General features: G+C 35.0%; 1 protein-coding gene across 1 annotated transcript in view; it reads right to left on the bottom strand.

Moving 5' to 3' along the window:
- Positions 1-3,554: 3,554 nt before the first annotated feature.
- CHDC2 (calponin homology domain containing 2) overlaps positions 3,555-22,930 on the bottom strand; it is a gene marked incomplete at its 5' end in the record, with an annotated part of 166,118 nt that continues 146,742 nt past the window's right edge. Inside the window, 6 exon segments of the mRNA XM_008581149.1 lie at positions 3,555-3,706; positions 3,938-4,094; positions 6,521-6,747; positions 7,536-7,647; positions 16,767-16,912; positions 18,262-18,332. Of these exon segments, the coding sequence (XP_008579371.1) occupies positions 3,555-3,706; positions 3,938-4,094; positions 6,521-6,747; positions 7,536-7,647; positions 16,767-16,912; positions 18,262-18,332 (865 nt within the window).

Raw genomic sequence — 22,930 nt, 5'->3', positions numbered from 1 at the left:
GATGGGACACAATAACTAACTACATTGTATATTGACAAAATAAAAAAAATAAAAATAAAATGGGCAAATGATCTGAATAGACATTTATACAAATAGGATTTACAAATGACGAATAAATTCGTGGAAAGATGTTCAACATCGTTAGTCTTCAGAGAATGCAAATCAAAACCACTGTGAGATACCACTTCCACCCACTAGAATGACTAGAATAAAAAAGTCACATAATAACAGGAGTTGCTTATGACGTGGAGTATCTGGAACCCTCATACTGTGCTGGTGGGAATGTAAGACAGGGCAACTACCATATATATACCCAAGATAAGTAAAAACATAATGTCCACATGAAAACTTTAACACAAATATTTATGGCAGCATTACTCATGGTAGCAAAAAGGTAGAAACAACCCAAATGTCCATCAACTGATGAAAAGATCAATAAAGTTTGGTATAGTCATACAATGGAATATTATTTGGCTGTTAAAAAGAATGACATACTAATATATAATACAACATGGATGAACCTTGAAAATATCATGCTAAGTAAAAGAAGCCAGTCACAAAATAACACATATTATATAATTAATTATATATGAAATATCTAGAACAGGCACGTCTATAGAGAAAGACGTTAGATTAGTAACTGCTTAGGGCTGGAGAGAGCAATGGATAATGGTGGGGATGATATCTAAAGGGTACTGAGTTTCTTTTTGAGGTGATGAAAATGTTCTAAAGTTGACTGTGGTGATGGCTACCCATATCTACGAATATACTAAAAACCATTAAATTGTGCACTTTAAATTGGTGAATTGTATGGTATATAAATGATATCTCAATAAAGTTTAAATTAAATACATAAATAGAGGAATAAAGTTTTGAGCATATGTAAAGGTAAATATCCTTTTATTTTTTCATTCAATGTAAATTCAAATGACAAATATTATTCTTTCTGATTATGTTTACAACTTTTCTCAGAAGCTACACAGTAATAAAACCTATTACATTTGGTATTAAATGTAAATTTAAAGATAAGTTACAGAGCTGTATATTACCTGCTTTTCCTACTTTTTGTTTTTGCCATATTTTTATCTCACAAGGCTTAAATGTAGTATATATGTATTGTTGATTTCCTTTCAGAATCGAATCACATTCTTTTATAGAGTATAATTGGAAATGATAGTTTAGTATTGTGGCAATCCTACCTGAAAGATCCACACGAATTATATTTCTAAGTGAATTAAGAAATTTTATTTCAAAAAGTTTTTGCAAATTTCAACAATGTTTGCCAAAAAACAAATGTTAAAAATATATTAATAACACAAGCTTAACCCTTGGCATTTTGATAAAAACTAATCAACGCACACTTTTAATATTAGGTAGCTCTTGGTATTGTTGACAATAGAGTAGATTTGCTTCAATTAAAGTCATTTTAAGTCATTAAAACTGACATTTACATTTATATTCTGTTAAATAAACTAATTTTTTATTGTATGTATTTGAAATGCATTTGTGGTTTTTTGATATAACAGAGATGTACGGCTTATTTTTCAAAGTATTTTTAATAAATTTTAAGTAGGTGTTTAGTTTCATTTTTATCATAACAATTTTTCAGTCTTGCTTTCAGGCTGAAGGATAATTTAGCTATTAAAAGAACGTATTTATTTATTTATTTATTTATTTAAATTTTTTTTTAATGATGTAAATATTTTTTAATTGAGCCATTAAAATTAGAAGAGAATTGAATTGGGTAATTTCTATATTTAATAACATTTGTTAAATTTCTTTTTTAAAAAATTTATTTATTTTATTATTTTATTATTTTTATTTTGTCAATATACAATGTAGTTAGGTATTGTGTTCCATCACCAAAACCTCCCTCCCTCCTCCCTCTTCCCCCTCCCACCCAGATGTGTCCCCTCCATTTTCTTGTTGTAAGAACTTCAAAAAAAAAAAAAAAAAACTGTGGATAAGGGGTGACTACTGTATGTAGCATCTAAAAATGTTGAATTCATAGAAGTAATAGAATGACGGTTTCCAGAGGCTGGGGGCGTTGAGAGAAGGAACGGGAGTTGGTCAAAAGGTACAAAGTTTCAGATAGAGAGGAGGAATTCATTTGGAGATGTATTGCACAGCAGGGTGAAGTCAATAATAACGTATTGTACTCATGTATTTCAAAATAATTAAGAGAGTAAATTTAAAATGTCTCACCACAAAAATGATAAGCTAGCAAGGTGATGTATATGTCAATTAGCTTGGTTTAATCATTATATGTTGTTGAAATATATCAAAACATCATATTGTATTCCACAAATATATATAGTTATGGTATGATTTGTTAATTAAAATAATACTGATTAAAAACAAACAAAACAAACAAACAAAAGAACGTATTTAATCTTTGTAAAATGGGTAAACTATATATAGTATTAGTTACTACTAATAAATCTTTATTATATGTTCACAATTGCATTACATATTAAACAGCTGTCATGAAAGTATTTATTGGCTATTTCAGTCACAGATAAAACTGCTAATTCTTAGTGAATATTAGAAAATTAGGGAGGCTGGCCAGTTAGCTCAGTTGTTTAGAAGTCAGTGTTATAACACCAAGGTCAAGAGTTTGGGTCCCTTTTCTGTCCAGCTGTTAAACAAACAAACAAACAAACCACTTAAAAGAAAAAGAATAAAAGATTAGGGAATCTGGAATGTAGTAGGAGAAGGGAGAGAAGGATAACGGTGCTCCCACAATACACACCTCCCATATGTCTGCCATGCATCACTTGGGATCAATACAAAATACTAGAAACTGAAATGATAACCTTTAGGAATGAGGGTTTTGAGCTCTGGGTAAGTGATCGGTAAAACTAGCCCAGAGCATTTTGTTTTTGTGCTTTGGTAAACATTTCACACGAGTGGCGCAGAACATATAGGAGGCGATTTGGATAAGCACTACTGGATCCACTGGAGGTTTCCTGCTTAACTATGCCTATTTAAAAGGCCGATAAAGCTCCTCCTATCCATAAGTTTTAATCCTTGCTACCTGCTTGGCCACTTAGCATTTGCATCTGAAATCTCAGGTCTCCTAGTAAACAGATCACCCTGTAACTCAATTTGTAACAATCCTTTCAGACTTAGAAATATTTTACGGTTAGTGTAAATCCATAGGAGAATAACAAATGAAAATTTAACAAAATCAAATTTAGCAAAAGCATAACTTAAAATTCATAATATTGGATTTACAGTACATCCTGGGAATAGCCCTAGTGAACAAATCATATTCCTATTATTATCAAGCAGCTTGAAAAGAACTGAAATGGAAAAAAAAAATCAAAACAGGTAATTTTGAATAGTTAAAAATATTTAGTCACATTGTTTACATCTTACTACTTGTATTTAATAATATTAGTGTACCGATATTCATAGTAAATCTGGCCTATACCTTCCTAATCACAACAGAATAAAGGGGCACCAGGAGACCAGCAGTAAGTACTCAACTAATAAAGACCAATCAAAGATAAATAACGCTTGAATGACACGTTCTTCTCCTCTGAAATACTCTAGCCGTCAACATCCCTCCTATTCTTTAGACTCAGTCTGAGCCTCAGCTCAATTACAACTTCTATAACCAAGTTTACTTTCAAGAAGAGCTCACCTTCCTCAAAGTGCACTTCTTGCCTTTTCAGATAACTACTCTTTAACAAAGACAGGTCTGCAAATTTCAGTACCAGTAATTTAGCACCCAAATTCAGTACATAAGTTAGATTACTATGATGTAACATGTTGGTTATTTATACTGAAAAACATCATTTGATAATTGGTATTTCTGTAGCTGAGCTATCTCTTCAACTTCATTACGAAAACCTTGTCAGTAAAAGTGCTGCTTCTAACTGTGAAGACAATACTTCACAATTCCTGCAACAGTGCACACATTGATAATTACCTGTGTTGTCTGCAGGTTTAATTCCTTGATAGGGAGTCAATTCTGCTTCAGTTTCTGGGATCTGAGGAATATAGATTATCTTGGGGATACTGAAGTGATCTGGAAGGCTCACTTCCGTTGTATATAAAATGGACTTAGGCTTCTTCAAATTTGAGATCTGAAAGAGCATAAGAGACCGCAAATAAACAGTAAAACCAGAAATGTAATTCTCTTAACTTTTACCTCCAAAACACAAAAGATAGCATTACGTATTTAGATCAAACATTTGGGAAAAAATTCACATTTCACAGAACCAGTGGGGTCATCCTTTATTGAGAGATTGGCAATGTCCCCTGTTCTAATGCTTTTGGTGTTGAGGTGTTAATTGCCTCATGATGAAACCTGCTGAACAGCATTGAGAAAGTGCTTCCCTCCTTGAGGTGAAACCTGTACTTCTTCACATCTACCCATCAGATATGGGTCTCATCAGTAGCAGAAACTGAGGCCCCCTTGTTATTAATGACAATTTTGTGAATTTATAAAAACAACTAGGTTCTTCCCCTTCATGGATATTCAAAAATCCTTACCTAGCTTTGATATTTTTAGTTCCTTCAATCATTACTCATATAATGTGGGTTACAACAACTCGCCCCCACACATATGCTCCTCTAGACAACATCTAGTTCAATACTGTCCTCCCTACAATGAGACACTGATGATAAACTCAGCTCTCCAAGTGTAAGTGAAGCAGTTTAAAAATGACATTTGCTTGTACACCCATATTTTCAATTCAACTAAGCAATGACAGGGCATATATCATGCGTAAGATGTTGAGGAATAAACAAAAGCACATAAGAAAAGTCCTTTAGATGTCTAGGAATTCACAGTCTGATGGGAGTAACAGGTAAACATAAAAGTAAATGTAATACAAAACACAATTTATTAAATGCAATAATGAACACAAAAGGTGGGCTGGGTTATAGGAAGAAAGCTAAAATAAGACAGAGAAAGACAGAATCTATATACATGCATACACAAAAAAAGGGTGTCCATAGACAAAATCCACTTCCCTCAATAATTTTTTATTTAAATAAAATCTTTTTACAAGAGATAATAATGAAGAAAATAAATTTAAAGGGAAAAAGTGGGAGAAAGAGCTATGATAAGCTTAAATTTTGAAATGGCCACTCATTGAAAATTTTTTTTGTAATAGTGTACCAAGCATAAGTTTTCCCAAATTCATTGTTCTGAAGTAAGGGTTCTGGTTGAAGCTGAAGAGAATCATCAGTTTCTGAGAAGCACATTATGGATGGGTTAGTCAAGAGAGTGTCGAACCCTCAGGCTTTAACATTGTTGAGCTGATCAGAACTTAAAAATGTAAGTCATCTTTAAAATACCATCATTCATTGTTAGAAATCTGTGCTTAGGCTGTATTGCTTCTAGCATTCTGATAAATAAAAAAAGAAATCCCTACAATGCCAGTTTTTTGTTGTAATATATATAAATGGAGATAGACCTTAAAAAACAAGAATAAAAATAATTATATACAAATGTATATAAGTTAGTAAAGCAGAACCTCTCTGATAGCATTTTAGCAGAGATCTGAAGTGATTGAGGGAGGTAGCCCTTTAATGTCTAGGGAAAAGTAACAGAGGAAGTTCAAAAGCCATGGGGAGTGTGCCTGGCGTGTTCAAAGAACAGCAAGGAGGCCAGTTCCCTGGGAGTGGAGTGAGGGGATGACTCCAGTGGAGGAGTGGAGATCAGGAGAGGAGGTGGGGCTATCTAGGAAGGTCATGTAGACCATCCTAAGGATGATGGCTTTTATCCAACATCAGCTGGAAAGTCGTTAGAGGAATCTGCACGGAGGAGCAACATGAGCGTGTTTGCATTTAGAAGAATCACCTGGGCTGCTCTGTGAGAATAGACCATACCTTATTTCAAGCTATAGAGTCCATAGTAATAGTGGTAGCAGTGATAATAATAACAACAACAATCACAATACCATGCATAAAGAGAGCACTTGATATATACCAGGTAACAATTTTATATCATTATCTCAGTTTTCATAAATTACCAATACCTATATATTAAAAATATAAAAATTGAAGCTTGAGGAGGTTTAAGCAACCAGCCCAGAGTCACATAGCTAGACAGTGTTAGAGTCTGCACACTCAGCCTGGTAATCTGACACCAGAGATGATCCTCTCTGGATAACAGCAGAATATCCTGGGCAACTTCTAGAACATGTTCCCACCCACCGCCTTCAAGAGGTTCATATTAAATTGTTCTGGAATGGGGCTGGGCACTGGTGTTATTTTAAGTACTTCAGGGCATTCTAACCTGCAGCCAGAATCAATGACTACTATGAATTAACAAGTACACTGCAATGCCTAACATTACATTGTAGACTGCATTGTTCCAGATTTATTATTTAATGAGGTCAAAAGAAAAATGAAAAAAAGTGCTACTGAGCTGTCTTCTGGGAGAAAAAAACATATTCATCGTTTTGCAATGTAAAAGTGTTGCTATGATTAAATAGTAACAGCTCTATGTATTTTTAAAGAGAGAGTAATATTAAGTGCATCATCTGTTCTCTATTCCCACCTCGATTTCGGTCAGTCCCAGGAGGGCGATGGCCACACGGATACTACTGCTCTCCAGAGTGCCTGTGATCAACCTTCGTTCATACTCAGTATTTGACATCTGTTGCTGCGCTGCAAAAGCCAAAGCTTTTTCTTTGGCTTCATTAGTTACTGGCAATTTAAGGTCCACTTCCAGGGTTTGATGGGGTTTACATGTCAAATACAGAACTGGATCTTCCTTATTCAACACTAAGGGAAGCAAAAATATGAATGCAATGAACAATTTATGCCCATGACGTTGTTATCCAGGATGGACTTGGGAGGTTGGAAATCTAAAACTGCAGTTACGGCCTGCATTAAACACAGTAAAAATAGATGGGTAATACATTTCTACAAGTTCCAATTCAGTGAGTAAAGAATAAGTCTTCAGAAATTAAAATTAGTTTACTGGTATTCTCTAAGAAGAGTTCTAGTCAAAATGTTCTTTCATAAAAACATCATCAACATGCTCAAAAATTCGGTGACCGTTGTGCTCCTATCAGTGATAAAAAGGTAGGTGGAGTAGAAGTAAATGTAAAAAAAAAAAAAAGACATCTGTAAAGGAGGGGCAAAAATTGCCATTTTCTTTCACTAACAACCTTACACTTTAATGCTTTATTATTTAAGGGTCAATGATCAAGAACTAGAGGGCAGGGCAGAGTTCCAGGTTCTATAATAATAAATAGATTTTTGAGGGTGTAGTGATTTCTAAATTGTTTAAGAAATGGAAAGTATTGCTGAGTAAATATTTTGTTTGCTAAATTCCATTATTCTTATGAAGATTGAAAAAGAAAGCTTTAAAAAATAATTACCATTGATTTTTTAATTGGTAAAATGGTGGGTTTTTACATGGATACTGACATAATAAATTAAAAGGGGGCCTTCCAAAATCTAATTACATACTGGACAAACTTGCTATAAGGATGCTTAGGTGACTAGATGAGGAATAGTCCCATTCTTCAGCATTATAAATGAAATAAAACTTAAGTATACCCTACCTCCTTCTGGAGTAGTGCTGTATTCAATTGGAGTCGAAGAATTCATTGGAAGGAAACTGGATGGCAAGGGGATCAGACCTTTTCCTTCCACAACGTATATAAATTCTCCAATCTAAAATACAAGCACACGATGATATTAAATTTAAAAGCGCATAAAAGTATGATAAATATTTATGCTGTAAGGAAAATCTTCATGCTGTGAGAACTTCCATGAACTGTGCTTTTCTAAGCAACATAAGCTTTAAATGGGTGGACAAAGGTAAGGCTTAAATATAGCCTTACCATAGTGTGAGGGAAAGTTTGCATGCAAACAGAACACAAGGATCACACTGACAGAAGTTGAACTTTATAGCTAGAAATATCCTTGGGAAACTGCTATCTTAAAACAAACAAGCAAGAAGGAAGTGTTTTCCTTAATCCTGTAGCTTATTATTGGAGGGGAGTGACATCAGTTTTGCAAGGTGTCTAAGTCCCCAAGAGTCTATATTTTAAAGTGTGGGCTTCTGAAATCGGCATGTGATGGTCTAAAAATCTTATAGAACAAATAATTAGGCAAGAAGTACAAAGGGCTAAACAGAGAGAGCAAAAATGATAGTGGGGACGATGCAAGGACAGCAACGTGATGCAGTGAAAGACGTGCAGGTTCAACTTGTCTGGTTTTAACTGACACTTATTTATTAGTGCCTAAGCCTCAAGCAAGTTTACTAAATCTCTGAGGTCCAGTTTCCTCCTCTACAAAATGTGATGAACAATACCTTTATTTTAGGAACCTGGAGTTTAAATGAAGGGGGGGAGAGACGCAATCTAAAAAAGCATATCGTACAATCACAATGGATGAACCTTACTTAGTTCCTGATTCAAAGAAACTTAAAATGAAATGACAAGGAAAAAAAAACACACAATCATGAGACAAACAGAGAAATTTGATCACTGCCTGGATATTTGATAATATTAAAAAATTTTACAATATTTTTGGTAGTAATGGTATCAATGGCACTGTCAAAAAAGGAAAGCTTTTGTTGTGGAGACAATTTTTTACGAATGAAATTATGTGATGATTGGGATTAACTTCATTATAATGATAAAATATATTTGACCATGCACTGTTGAAGTTGGGTGAAGGGTACAGGGGAGATTTATTATAGTTTTATCTCTACAGTTGCATGTGTAGGAGACCAGAATATGCCAACCTAAATTATGCTTTATTTGCTTAAGGGCTATTTTGAGCTAAAGGCAATTGAGAAGAAGCAGAAACAAGAGAAGCTCTTTGTCCTTCCCCATTTGCCTAAAAGCAGGATATAAATTTACAAAGGTATCCTCCTCCCTTCTCTACCAGGAAGGACAACTGCTGATCACTGAAGACAAATTTGGACCTTCTCAGCCCCAAGAAGTCACCAGAGTAATCTACATAACAAACTCCCATTTATTTGCCTCCCCACAGTTTGCCTCTCCTAGAGACTCAAAGTCCTTTTCCTTTGTCTTGTCACTTCTCTAAAAATTGAGGGTTCTTTGTTGAAGATGCTATATAAGCTGGAATTCAAAGCCACCTCTTGAAGAACTATGCATTCCCTGGATATCTCCCACGTATATATAAAATATATGTTGTTAAACTTCTGTTTGTTTTTCTTTTGTATACAGGGATCTGTCTCAATTAAGGATTATGAAGAATACAGACAAAACTATTTTTCCTTTCCTCCATGTGTATTTTATATTTTCCAAAATAAAAGCTTTTTTGAAATCTCTATACCTTAAGTAGTAGAATAATAGAAAGGATGCAGTGAAGATTACATGAGGTAACATGTTAGGAAGGAAGGTAGCCCTTTGCCTGGCACTTACCAGGCACATAAGAGATCTGTTTAAATTCTTTGAGAGCAGTCCTTCCCAAAATTTCATGTATACATAAACCACCTGACGATATTGTGAAAATGCAGATCCGACTCAAAAGATCTGGGATGAAGTCAAGACTTGAGAGGAATAACGAAAATGAAGGGTGGCAAATTTAGATACAATGGAGAATCCTATACCAGAATGGGCCTGTGGCAGGCATTTAACTAACTACCTGAAAACCAAAATGAAACAAACCTAGCTTTGAAGCTGAAATTGTACCGAGTTTAAAGTGTCCCACTGTCTTAATATCAACTGCATGACTGAAAGACTATTCCAAATATATCTTTGAGAAGGAAATGTACACATAGATGATATAAAATAAATTGATCACATAATAAAAATACATATTCCAAAATATTATAATTATCATAGATAGTAAGTAAAATGGCAGAAATTAAAAATTAATCTGTAAACAATATAAGAATGAACAATTTCTTATTGTGACATCAATTTTTATATTGCTTTATTATCTCCACCATTGGGATTTGTTTATAATTCTTTTGGTGGTCTACTTTCATTTGATAATTTTCCATAAAATTTCATTAATTATCTATAGTTCATGGTAAAAAAAAAAAAGAAATGCAGAAAAGTTTGAATGTTTTAAATTGTTTAGCACTTAAATGAAAACATTTCTTGTGATAGTACATATAATTTTTGTATAGTACTTTTCCTTAATCAGCCATGTACTTTGCAAACAAAAATCCAAGCTAACTATTTGAAATGTGATTTTTGTGTGTGTGTGTTTCACCATAAATGAAACTGAGTAAACAATACAAATGTGTATAAAATTTTCAATGATTTTTCAAGTAGAGGATAAATTAATCAGTTCTATAAAGTAAAGACTGAAGAAAAGAGTATATATACATATTTTTACTTCTACTTTAACATTTTTTCTACTTTCATTTTTATCTGAAAATCAGTTGTTCTACCTAAAATATAGTATTCATAAGCAATTAGATTCAGTGAGTATAGAGTTTTCATAATTACTTGTTTTTTTAATGTGTGCCTGAATGAATACTGAACTACATAGCTTGTCTACCCCATGAAAATGATTACCAACCCATAGGAGTCAATTTGAAAGGAGAAAACTGCTATTTGCCAGAATATTTTCCTCAAATATTAATTATAAACAGCTTCCAAGCCACTAATTAGTAAGTTAAAATATTATTATCTTAGACTTCATTCAATTCCATTTAATTCTACATCTTACATACATAACATATTACTACCTCTCAAAAAAGTATTTAGTCTAACTTGTTCATTTTCAATGTTCTTTTTTTAAAAAAATCACTCAATTGAAAATAATGCCTGCTTTGCCCGTGTCAGAACATTATTCAAGAGAGCCATAATCTGTAGTGTAGTCTAATTATTTCCCTCCAGTTTTCTTGAAATAAAAATAGACCACAAAAGGAACAAAAATGCCATAAAGAACAGTTTTAAGGTTGAGAATCCCCTCATATTCTGAATCTAGAGGTTATGAGAAGGAAAATGAAATTATCTGACACATAGCAGACTCTTGTCGTTATGAGCTGTTCTACAGTCATCTGTACAAGTTCTTTCCTGCTGTTAATTTTGTATTTTCCAGTTGGCGTGCTTAATTGGAATTATATGGTATTTTCCAGAAAGATGCCAAAGTCTATTATCAACTCTAAGAAATCCTTATAGAATATATTTTGTTTCTCCTGTGTATCTAGTTAAATGCAGTCCTCAAACAGCACAGTTAATGCAACTTTATAAGATCAGCTGTTAATTATCCAGAAAGGAGGGACAAAAACACTAAATTAGCAGGAAAGTTTTAATCCCAGGTCTGCAACTAGTTAGTTGGGTAACCTTGAACAAGTCATGGACAGCCTCCAGATACTCATACGAATAACCTCAATCTTACAAAAGAAAAAAGAACAAAACGGGCATTGACCTAGACATAAAATATTCATTTTTTTTGGTCGATCTTAAATTCTATTTATTCTTTTATCTTGATCGAAATCTTTCCATGTTTTGTAATTTATTTGTTTGAACTGGATGAGTAATATTATATTATTTTGATGACTGAACAGGTGCATGAGAGTTAAATTAAAGTTCTAAAATGTTATACAATATACACTAGAGTGAGATCATTAATCATCATAGGTGACTATTTGACTTTGTCATAATTATAATGTGAACCTGGCCAGTAAGAATAATCACTGTTCTTGCAAAATAATATTTTTGCAGAATAATTTACAATAATTAAGTCAGAGATATGGGTTAGGAGACTCAGTGAGAGTAAGAAAAAGTCTCATAAAAAGGTTTGTATGCCCCGACAGAAAGTTCAACTTTCTTAGTGATATTTTAACACAATCTTAATTGCAAGCTTGAGAGGTTATGCCAGAGATATTTCGAGAAAACAAAACATTTAAATGACATAAGATATGAATACATTGTTTAATAAAAATATAGATATGTCATGGGACATCATCTTGTCCAATACCAGCAAGCTGTGCCTAGGCTTTAGAAGTCATTGTGGCAGTGAAATCAACAATCTCTCTCCTTTTTTTTTTCATCAGCACATTTTCCAGAACAGTTCCTATTAAAAAATTTCCCATCAGTTTGATCTGCAAGTGAATAAAAACTTGCTTCCCCTCAAGTGTGAATGTCACCCAAACTCTCATTAAGACTAACTTTATATGAGTATTAATCTTTACAGTTCTTTCTTGTCCCTTCCTTCCTTTTTCCTCCTTCTTCCCTAATATCATCATTTCTTCTCTCTCCATTGCTTTTCAAATACTTCTGTCTCTTCTGATAGTAATCAGACTGTGGTTCTTGGCATTCCTCTCCAGAATCAAACAGGGAAAGGCAGAAAGCAGTATGGAATGGTGGTGTGTGGAGTCGGGTGATAGATGGCAAAAGTCCCTAGTGAAATTTTCTGCCTCTGGTTTCTGTCTCCAGCCCTTAATATACTCTCTGTTTTGGCACCAGAGATGCTTTTCAAAACAAAGATGAAATCAGGTACTTCTTATCCTCCCATTGGGTTCCTGCTTTCAATAATAATAAAAATAATAATTTATTCAATTTAAATTCATTGCCCTACTCAATATCAATCCAATTTATCCATCCAACCCATTTTCCATCACTTCTAATACACTATTCTCAGAGTCAGCAATTTGACTGTCCATAAAATTTCATGCTTAGCTGGATTGCCTCATTTTCTTAGAATCTTTTCATGAGCACACCTCTCCCCTGCCCAACCTCTTTGTTTTACTGGCAAATTTCTACTCATCTTTCTTGACCAAATTCTCTATCAATCAGTTATCCCTGTCTCTACTATAATAAGGAAATATATTCTTCCTTCTATTCGAAAAATTGTCACAGTCTATCTGTGTTATAGAAATTAGTGGGCATGTTCCAAGAAACCATGTACACTAGCAAAGATTACGCCTTGCAAGGGGGTGTCCTGAAGAGGGCAAGGTTCTCCCAGCACGAGGCTGCATCCTGCGTAAGGGACACATTTTCTAATTTGTATGAATGGGCCATATGTTCAGCAAACTTTTTTCATCCGTCTGGAGTAGGCACTGATTTTGCAAATTCACACAAAGTTTCTGTAAGAGCTGGGCCAGCCATATGCAAGTTTGCCTTCTCCAACGGAATATAATTCCCTTGAGAGCAGGGATCATGCCCTTTCTATGTGTTCACTTTCTCTGTTTCTAGAAAATTATCTTTATGCTGTTGGTGAATGAAACTGTATTTGGAGGAGTGAACAGAATAACAAAATGATATTACTGAAATCCAACTTGAAGATGTCAAACTTTAAAACTTGCTATAGTCATTCTACAGTTTCCTACAAGAAAGAGAGGGTCCATAAAAAACAAATCTATTTGGGAAGATAGGAATTGTTATTCCCACATCTGCTACATGCCATTTGAGGTGGTTTCTTCTGGAGCTAAAATTTTGGTACCAAAGGAATGTGGAATCTTTACAGAGTAACTGATAGCACCATTGATAAGGAACGCAGAGTGCATTCCCAAGAATAAGTAACTACCAATGAGGTAGAAAATTCTCATTTTCAGATTTTCTTCTCATATTTTTTCTTGAAAAAGGTCACAGTGCTTTTCATAGGATGAGGGTTTTACAGTTAATGGTAGAAAGAAAGGACGGTGGCTGAGGTGGGAAAAGGCCTTGCAGTGTGGAAGGGTTTGAGACTGTGTAACTTTGTGAATATTTAACACATTGATCAAGACTTCAAGGTTCATGTCAACTGACCCCATATTGCCAGTGGACATTATGAGGTTAATAAATGTTTCAAAGTATTTATGGGCCAGAAAGGATTTCATCTTCCCTATGTTTGCCTAGGAACTCAGGGGTGTGGCTGTGGGGAGGAATGTAGTTTCCCTCCCCAACAAAAAAAAAGCAGTTGCAACAACTTGAATAAAAAATTGAAGACAAATGAAATACTGCTTGCCATTAAAAATCATGGAAACTAAAAATAAAACACCTTCAAATAATGCTCAGTCCCTTGAGCTATAAATATATTCCTTATAAAACTCAAGTTAGTTTGCCTAAATGTAAAATTACATAAAATTTTAGCATAATATAAGTTAATGGTCTATCTTCACATTCAATAAACTCAAGCAAAAATTAGTATTATTAAATTTTGTATACTAATTATGATTGAAAAAAGTGCATTCGTTGTAGAATATTTAAAATTATACATAATAGAGACTGCCAGCTTAATCTATGCACAGAAAGATGCAAGGACTAAGAGTAAATGAAATGATCAACAGCGCAGAGAGTCAGACAAGGGGACCCATTTATTTATGTAAATATATGAGAGATGGTCAGAGTGACATTCAATATATTTAATAACCGGTATGGAGTAGCGTTAGACTAAATTGTTGTAGGCCATAGATCAAGAAGAAGGCCTGTTTTTCTACCTGCTGGGCACACTTGCCATGCTGACTTTAGCTTGAGTTGGCAAGGCTGAAACTCGCTTTGGTCTGTGGAGCCCTGAGGTGGGGCTGGATGAGTCGGCATAAGTTGCTCAGGGATGCTGACTCCCATCCCAGCTTCCTCAAGTCAGCATTGCTTGGACTATCATCTCAATTGTTTCTGACCAAGGTTTGTAGACAGAAGAGGACAACAAATGCCTGAAAGACAAATCTACCAAGGGGAATGGGGTCCCAGGTTGCCTCAATGAAAGCCCAAGGGTTGATGGGGGTGGGCTGGTTGTACCCACAGCAAGTGGCTGCAACTAGAAGCCACTCTTAACCAAGCTCCTAGATCAAAGGTCCTTATTTGATGCCCCTGCCTGCCTCACTCACACAGATGAACCTAGGAAGGTCTATTGCTTTCCTACTTGGGAACCCAGGACTAGACAGAGCAACCGTTCACATGCCGGGCACCACAGTGAAGACAGAGCCCAGGGTTGTGTCAATACATCACCTGGTGGGCTTTGCAGAGTTTGTGTGCTTTGTAAAGGGGTCTATCAATCCCTCCTCCCAGTAGGTGCAATTCCTCAGGGACTAATTCCTGATTATGCTTAAGATTTATTCATTTAATCTGACTTATTCCACATTGATGAAAGTTTTGTAAAACTATTTCTATTTTCAAACAATTGTTACATAAATTATTTCATTTTTTATTTGCAAGTTCAAGTGGAACAGCCAAAATGAAGCAAATGGCCTTTCCTTGATAGCAATGTTAGTAGAAATGTTTCTGTTTTAAACATGGAAAATTGTCAAATAGATGCCTCCTCATTACAGTTTTCAACAGGTGGTTCATAACAGCAAAGTAGTTATCTCTCATTTAGTAAGAACAGGACTTGACCAGGTGGGCTTCGATGTTTGATTATCTATTTAAGCATGTAATTGCATTTTTCAATATAATTAGCAATATAAATGAATGTGTAAATTAATAGATGTGTTTCTTCACATAAGTAATTGTAATTCAGGCAGTCCTTTAGATTGAAGGCATTCTTTCTCAATTGATAGCAGTATAATTTCAAGAATGTTGCTTTTTTTATTGTTTACTCTAACAAGAGCAAAATATATGTAATCAAAAGTTGTGTTTCAATAAATTGAGATGCCAAGTTAAGTGCAATTGTATCTTGATTAATTTAGATTAAATTTATGTAATCAAATATTAATATTCCAATAGTCTAATTCAAAGAATAAAATCACCCTCATTACTATGCTATTGAGAATTAACTCTAGTATTTTCTGGGGTTATATTATAAATTAATATAAAAAAAGGATTTTGAAGCATTTGATCAAACTGCTGGTCTCACTAGTTATTATTTTTCACAAATTTTATATTTAGAGGAATTTAGTTAAATCCTGAACACCTTCAAAGGACATAAAAAACAAGATTAAGCATTACCATAAAAAGGTATATTTTTCTTCCTAAGTGTTAATTTTAAGTGTAAAACTAAACTATATTTTACATATTTAAAAAGGTATATTATTATTACTATTATTATTATTGGCAGCTGGAGAGTATAGGGAAGGAATCCTGGACCTTGGTATTATCAGCACCATACTCTAACCAACTGAGCTAACTAGACAGCCCTTATATTACTTTTCTCGTGTAAATGATTCTATAAACACCAGTTAAGTACAATACCAGTTTCCAATTACCATTATTCCATTGCATATGCATTCAATATAAAGAACACATAATTGATACATTTAGGGCTATAACTTAGGGATTATAAGTTCCCTCCTCAGGTCAACATATGGCAGTGTCTTTCTGTAAGTGGGTAAGGCTATAAAACTTCTCTTGGTAGCCTCTCTCTCTCTCTCATATCTCTCTCCCTTCATTACTCTACCTCTCCCTGTCTCCTTCCTTTGCTGGTTTTGAGGTAACAAGCTGCATGAATCTCAGAACCACAAGAAAACAAATTATGCCAACAACTTTAGGGAGTTTGGAAGCAGATACTTCCTCGGTTGAACATCTGAGGAGAACCCAGTGCTGATTGATCCTTTGATTGAAGACATGATAGACTCTAAGTAGAGGATCTATCTAGGTCATGTCTGGTCCTGTGACCCATTGAGAGATAATAAATACATTTTGTTTTAAGCCACTTCATGCGTGGTCATTTGTTGCACAGCTATAGATAGGATCTATAACCTCAGCAAGGTTAGGCATGCCTCCATTCTGCTTTCATGGGATGTCCCTATGAATCCCTTATAAAATTTACCCAAAACTAGTGTAACTCTAGATATCCTTGAGGCTAAGCTCTTTGCTTAGCAAATTCAGAGCTGGAATTATCTACATTTCTAGAGTCTCCGGCTGCCTTCAATTTGCCTTTCCTGATTGCCCCATTAAGGTAGCAGCCCACGATGAAAGCACAGACCATAATTCTACTCTCACCTTTTTGTTGCTCAGGATGATGACACAGTAGCGCATGTGCATGTTAAAGGGAAGAAAGTAGAGCTTTAGGCTTGAACTTCCTTTCACTCCCAGGTGAACAGTACGTGCAGAGCAGAAGAACTCTTTGACGAAATTGGACTTAATGGCTACCAAAACATGACACAGATCTTGTTGACACATAATTTTATAAGTGCTGTTCAAATAAAGCAGCTATATCAATCAGTAATTAAAGCTTTGGGGTCAATAAAAAAATGCTCAAAGCATTGGCACATGAGATTAGAAGATGATGCACGCATTCGTTAATGAAAGTGTGGGTGACCCCAGCTCAAGCTCAATATGACAAAATGCATAATTTGGACCCTCTATTAATGATTCTTTAATAAATAATTTCCTTAAACAGGGAACTTCACTATTGTTTAAAATTAGCCTCGATATATGTAGTAAAGTGGTCATCCAAGAATCTTCAAGTTTTTGTGGATTATATAATATTTCATAGGATGCAATGGGTAAGTTGAACTGCAAATAAAGGATTGCTATATATCTGTAGTTTTAAAACATGTCTACAAGTTATTTGGTACTGCCTTGAGTGTGGTGATATGGTGGGCCAGACTTAATGACTTGACCCTTACAAATAGTGTGCTAGCATGCAACAAAGCGAAGTAATGTGATTTTTGACACTAGATCAGAAAATACAATGCCACTTCTGCCTAATTCTTTCTCTTTCTTGACTCACTTGTATTTAGAACTTAACTGACAGATCATGAAGAAGTCTGGATCACATGGAGAGGCCGTATGTAAATGTCCAGGCCAATGGCTCCAGCTGAGGTCCCAGGCAGAAGGCACCATTGACCATCAGATGTGTGTGAGGAAGCCTTTGAGTTGATTCTAGCCCCAGCCTCCCTCTGATGGCAACTGCATTACAGAACCTGAGCTAGAGTCACCCGGCTGAGCCCAGTCACCCCAGAAGTGTCAGACATAATAACCATAATTGATTTTTGTCATTTTATACCACTACACTTCGAGTGGGTTGATCTGAAACTATAAATAATCAGAACATTTTTATATCCATTTTCTATCATTATTCTATCCATCTTTTGTAGACCTATAGTTATTCCGTACAACAAAGTAAACCTATGTTCTCCTTACAATTCTAAACTTGGCAATATCTGTCACCTAAATAGGTTTGAACAGATTAAGCCAAAAGAGACATAAAGGCCATATATCTAAACATGTTTTTTTTTTTTTTTGTACAGTGGAGGGAACTAAGATGTAGCAGTGAAAGGAGAGGTGTGGGCAGGGTCCTCAAAAGGGTCATCAACAGAAAAGGCAGAGGACTCACCCTGCAGACTCCCACCAGGCCAGCAGTCCCTAGGTTTGACATTCTTCCTATTGTCAGAACCACTCCCTTCTGAATATTCCGTTTCATATTATGCTTTGTACATAAAAATCAGATGTGAAAACAAATGAAAGCCATTCTTTTTTTTAAAGTACTTACAGGTTTTGAAGGCATTTGAGGTAAGGGCATAGCCTTGAGCTGTATCACATCCACTGCTAATCCCATCAGCACTGTCACAGGAAAATATGGAAAAGCATCAATAACACAAAACTCAAAAACAACTCTCTGTCTTAATTTAACCTAGAAGAGCACTAAGAATTATGGCTATCCCAATATGGTATGTAAAGACCACAAATATATTTGAAATATCTTTTGATATTCATATCATTTTAGAAATTTAGGAAAATAGAAAAACACAAAAAGAAAACCAACAATCATCCGTATTTCCATCACTCTCTTTTAAATGTATTTTTTAATTTAAATTTTAAACCCCACCTTTTCACCTTGCCACCTGCGTTTGCCTGAACTTGATGCTGTAAAACTATATTGACTATTTCCGAATAACAGTATTTTAAACATAGCCATTCCTTTTCTCTGTTTGATTTTTGTAACTAACACTGTCTTTTCTTTACATCACACTCTTAATGAGATTATTTGCCACTTCTAGTAATTATTCTGTATTTTAATTCTACTCTCAGGCATTACAGTCAGCAGTGTTAGTAACACCTTTTTTTAAACATAAAGAACGTTTAATATTTTATGCAATTTGAGCATTTGATAGACACTTTCAGACTGCTATTGACAAAATAGAAGGACATTTAGCATTTACGGGTGATAACGTACACACAGTGAAAAGAATAACAAAGAATGCTTATTATGTCTCAATGTACAGCTTCACTGCCATCTCTTTGATAATGGAGCTCTGGGTAGAATGTCTGATTAAAATCCAGATAATCAGCAAGCCTTATTTTGTCCAAAACTTGCAATCTGTAGTACATCAACCATTTGTTTTATCATAGTGAGTAGAAAAGCAGAGCAATTTGGGATTCATATCCTTTTTCTTTTCTTCTCCTATTTTGTCCGAAACAAGTAATGAAAGTGCCTTTTGAAGAAATTAAAGAGTTGCTTCATCCTCAAGAACACTTCCAAACCAAGAAAAATTGAGTTACCTATGTGTTTGTGATCAAGTCAAAAAGAAAACTTTGTAGACCTAAGAATTTGTATTGATTTGTTTATGAAACCAATGGTTATCATGATTACTAACAACATCAGAAAATAATTTGGCTTGGGGAAATTATGTTTTACCTCATTAATTTTCCTGAATCTACATATACAGTGATGAACCCCACTTTTTAACAAAACCAGTATCTTTCATGTGCCAAAAGCAAAAAGGGAAACAACTCATTTACTTTTTTGTTACTCCCTGCACCTCAGTCCGTGCTTACTTCTTCCTAGATGCTCATTGTTTATTGTTGAAGCTATGGCAGAGGGAATATGTTTAAATCCTTGGTCTTAGGGAATAAATATTATCACACAAAGCTAAAATTATCTAAAACACTATAGATCAAGCACTGTAATATTTCTTGCTAATCCAGCAGTGGGCCAGAGTCAGGGAGGAGAACCTTCTTTTGAAGTATAAAGAAGTGATATTTTGTTTCTCTCTGCAGCAGTAGTGAGCAGCCTTTTTCACACTAAAATGTTCAACATGGCATTGGTTTGGCTCCCTTCAGGGAATGTATAAATCAGTCTTCTTACTCAAGCCTTTACCAACAGGGTTGGGAATAGCTTTATCATAAGCCCTTGGGAAGTTCCTCCAGGGCAGGCATTTTGGGCTGTATCTAAACCAAATAGCAGAATATCTGGCTCTAGTATAGTTTTTGATGCATCATGGAAAGGAATATAAGAGTATCAAGTTTATTCATTCTGTCCTCCATACATCCAGGACTTCCTCAGAAAAAGACCTAGTAGCCATATGGAGGCATTAAAAATGGGATCCTTGCTGCTTTTTGTACCACTTTGGCCCTTGGGCAGTTGAGAAGAATCTAAAGTAAGGGACTCTAACCTGACATCCAAGGACAGCGCATCTGTGAATTAGAATGGGGAAAAATTCTATCTTGACTTCTATTAACTTTTAATAGTAACTTAAATCAAACCACAATAGTATTAGCTGTTGCTATGACTTGGTCACCAAATAATTACAGACATGTTTATATCATACTTAAGTTCCTGCACATATCTTCAGATACTATTTATGTTCATCCATACTTTTAAAGTATGGTAGGTGTTAGCTCCACCATTAATTTTATTATGCATTGTGTTAATGAAGAAGTACATATTACTATATTACTCATTTAAAATATTCTGATAATTTATTGAAATATTAGTTTCTTCTGTTCCATGGACTGAATTGTTTTCCCCCAAATTCATACATTGAACTCCTGACCCATAATAAGACTGCATTTGGAGATAAGGTCTATAAGGAGGTAATTAAGATTAAATGAGGTCATAAGGATGTGGCCCTGATCCTATAAGACTAGTGTACTCATTAGAAGAGGGAGCTTTCTCTCTCTCACCCCCCATGCTCACATGAAGAACAGGTCATGTGACCACACAGTGAGATGGCAGCCACCTACAAGCCAAGAAAAGAATGAAACCTACCTGGTGGCACCCTGATGGTGAACTCCCCAGGCTCCAAAACTGTGAGAAATAAATTTCTGTTTTTTAAGCTTTCCAGTCTGTGGTATTTTGTTATGGCAGCTCTAGCAGACTGAGATATTCTTTAACTCTTGCATCTTATTTTATATATTTAGAAATACTATTCTTCAAAGTACGATAGGCTTCATGAGATTGCCAAAAAGCCTGATAACATTTTAAAAAGTTAAGAAATCCTAATCTAGAGCAACAGAATCATGGAAGATTATATATATATATGCCCTTCCATTCTCTCTGTTTTCCTTAAAGACTTTCTGCTATGGACTGAATGTTTGTGCTCTGCCTACCCCTGCCAATTCATTTGTTGAAACCTAATCCCCAATGTGATGATACTAGGGGTGGGACCTTTGGGAGATAATTAGTTCACAAGGGTGGAGCCCTCATGGATAGGATTAATGCCCTTATAAAAGATGCCCTAGAGAGTTCTCTCCATCTTTTCTTCCATGTTAGGACACAACAAGAAGACTTCTGCCTATGAACCAAGAAGCAGGCCATCACCAGGCACCAAATCTGCTAGTGCCTTGATCTTAGACTCTCCAACCTCCAGAACTGTGAGATATAAGTGTTTGCTGTTTAAGCCACATGGACTATGGTATTTTTGTTATAACAGCCCTAACAGACTAAGACATTTGCCTAATTCTAATTGTTACTAATCATTCAGTGTAGTAGACAGAAATATTTTAAAATCATGGCTCTTAAGAATCCAGCTTTGTTGGGCTTTTAGCAAGAAAATTGACCCAGGAAAATATGGCTGCCAGGGTCTTCTTGCATTTGGATGGCTACTCTGAGCTAAACTATTTTGGAACACAGGGATAAATGACGAAAACTCCAAGCTCATGGAGCACAGAATCTGTGATGAAATGTAAGTCTGTGAAAAATAATTACAAATCAGAATGATGAACACTTCAACACTTTTCAAACTAAATTCATATACTCCTATGCTGACCCTATAGTGCATATGTATGAATCTATTTCTTATATTTCTTCTTTCCTGCTCTTACCCATTGTTTCTTCAATTCCCTCTTCCCATACTCCTTAGGTTTGCAGGAAAGACTGCAGCCATTAAGGTCTTAGGCATACTTCAGATCTCAATTTGTATGTGATAAGGGAAATCAATAGAGTACAGTACATATGTGGGAAAAAAAGACTTAGTACCTCATAATTCTACTTAAATGTCTTATATTCTTCCATGAAGTTCTTTGTAATATCTAGATAGTGATTTTAATAAGCACTAAGATCACAGAGTATTTTTTCTTCCATAACGTATAATAGTGAGTACTTTCTGCCCTGTAAAACTGCCTCTTGGTGGAGATTTTTTTTTTTCCTTTTTTTTGTCTTTTTTCATGACCGGTAATGGGATCGCAACCCTCAGTGTCACACCTGCACCGCGCTCAACCGGTGAGCGTACCGGTCTCTATATGGGATCCAAACCTTCGGCGGGAGCGCTACCGCGCTCCCAAAGCGCGGCACTCTACCGAGTGCACCACTGGGCCGGCCCGAGATTTTTGTTTTCTTCTCTACTTCATTGTTGGCTCCTTAAGGGCTGGATATGTGACTTTTTATCCCATATTTTCCATTTCTAAGAACAGTGCTTAAGGTGCCTCTTAATAATATTATTGGATGAGTAAATAACTCAATATTGTTAGAAAACAGCTGCAAGTCAATCACTTTAAGGTAACTGACAAAATGCTCATTTCTAAGCACAGCTGTTCAATTGATCAGTTTCAAAATGTGGCTAAAATCAGTTTCCTGTGATGATCCTTGCATTGATAATTCCTTTCCATTTAATTAGAGTAAGAACTTCTTAATTGCTCTTGTTATGCTTATCAATCATGTTACCACAAAGTAAAACGTGTGATGAATATAAAGTTTTATCATCCATGTAGTTTCAAAGGTGTTTTTTATATGCATCTGGTTGCTTACAAAGAACAGCTTAGAGATAGAGGCAATTTTTTTTTTAAATAGGCCATTCTATCATTTTTTAAATGCCAGCTGAAAGATAATTTCATCACTTTCCCACTCACATAAAGAGAGGAAATTTTATTATTTGGGGAAATACTAGCTGAAGTAAATCTGAGGAATCATATTAATTAGTAAAACTAGGTTGTGCTGCAGT

This window comes from Galeopterus variegatus, unplaced genomic scaffold (assembly GCF_000696425.1).
Source record: "Galeopterus variegatus unplaced genomic scaffold, G_variegatus-3.0.2 Scaffold2281, whole genome shotgun sequence".
Lineage (NCBI taxonomy): Eukaryota > Metazoa > Chordata > Mammalia > Dermoptera > Cynocephalidae > Galeopterus > Galeopterus variegatus.
Note: the sequence above shows the minus strand (reverse complement) of the source record. Positions and strands in the feature narration are given on the sequence as shown.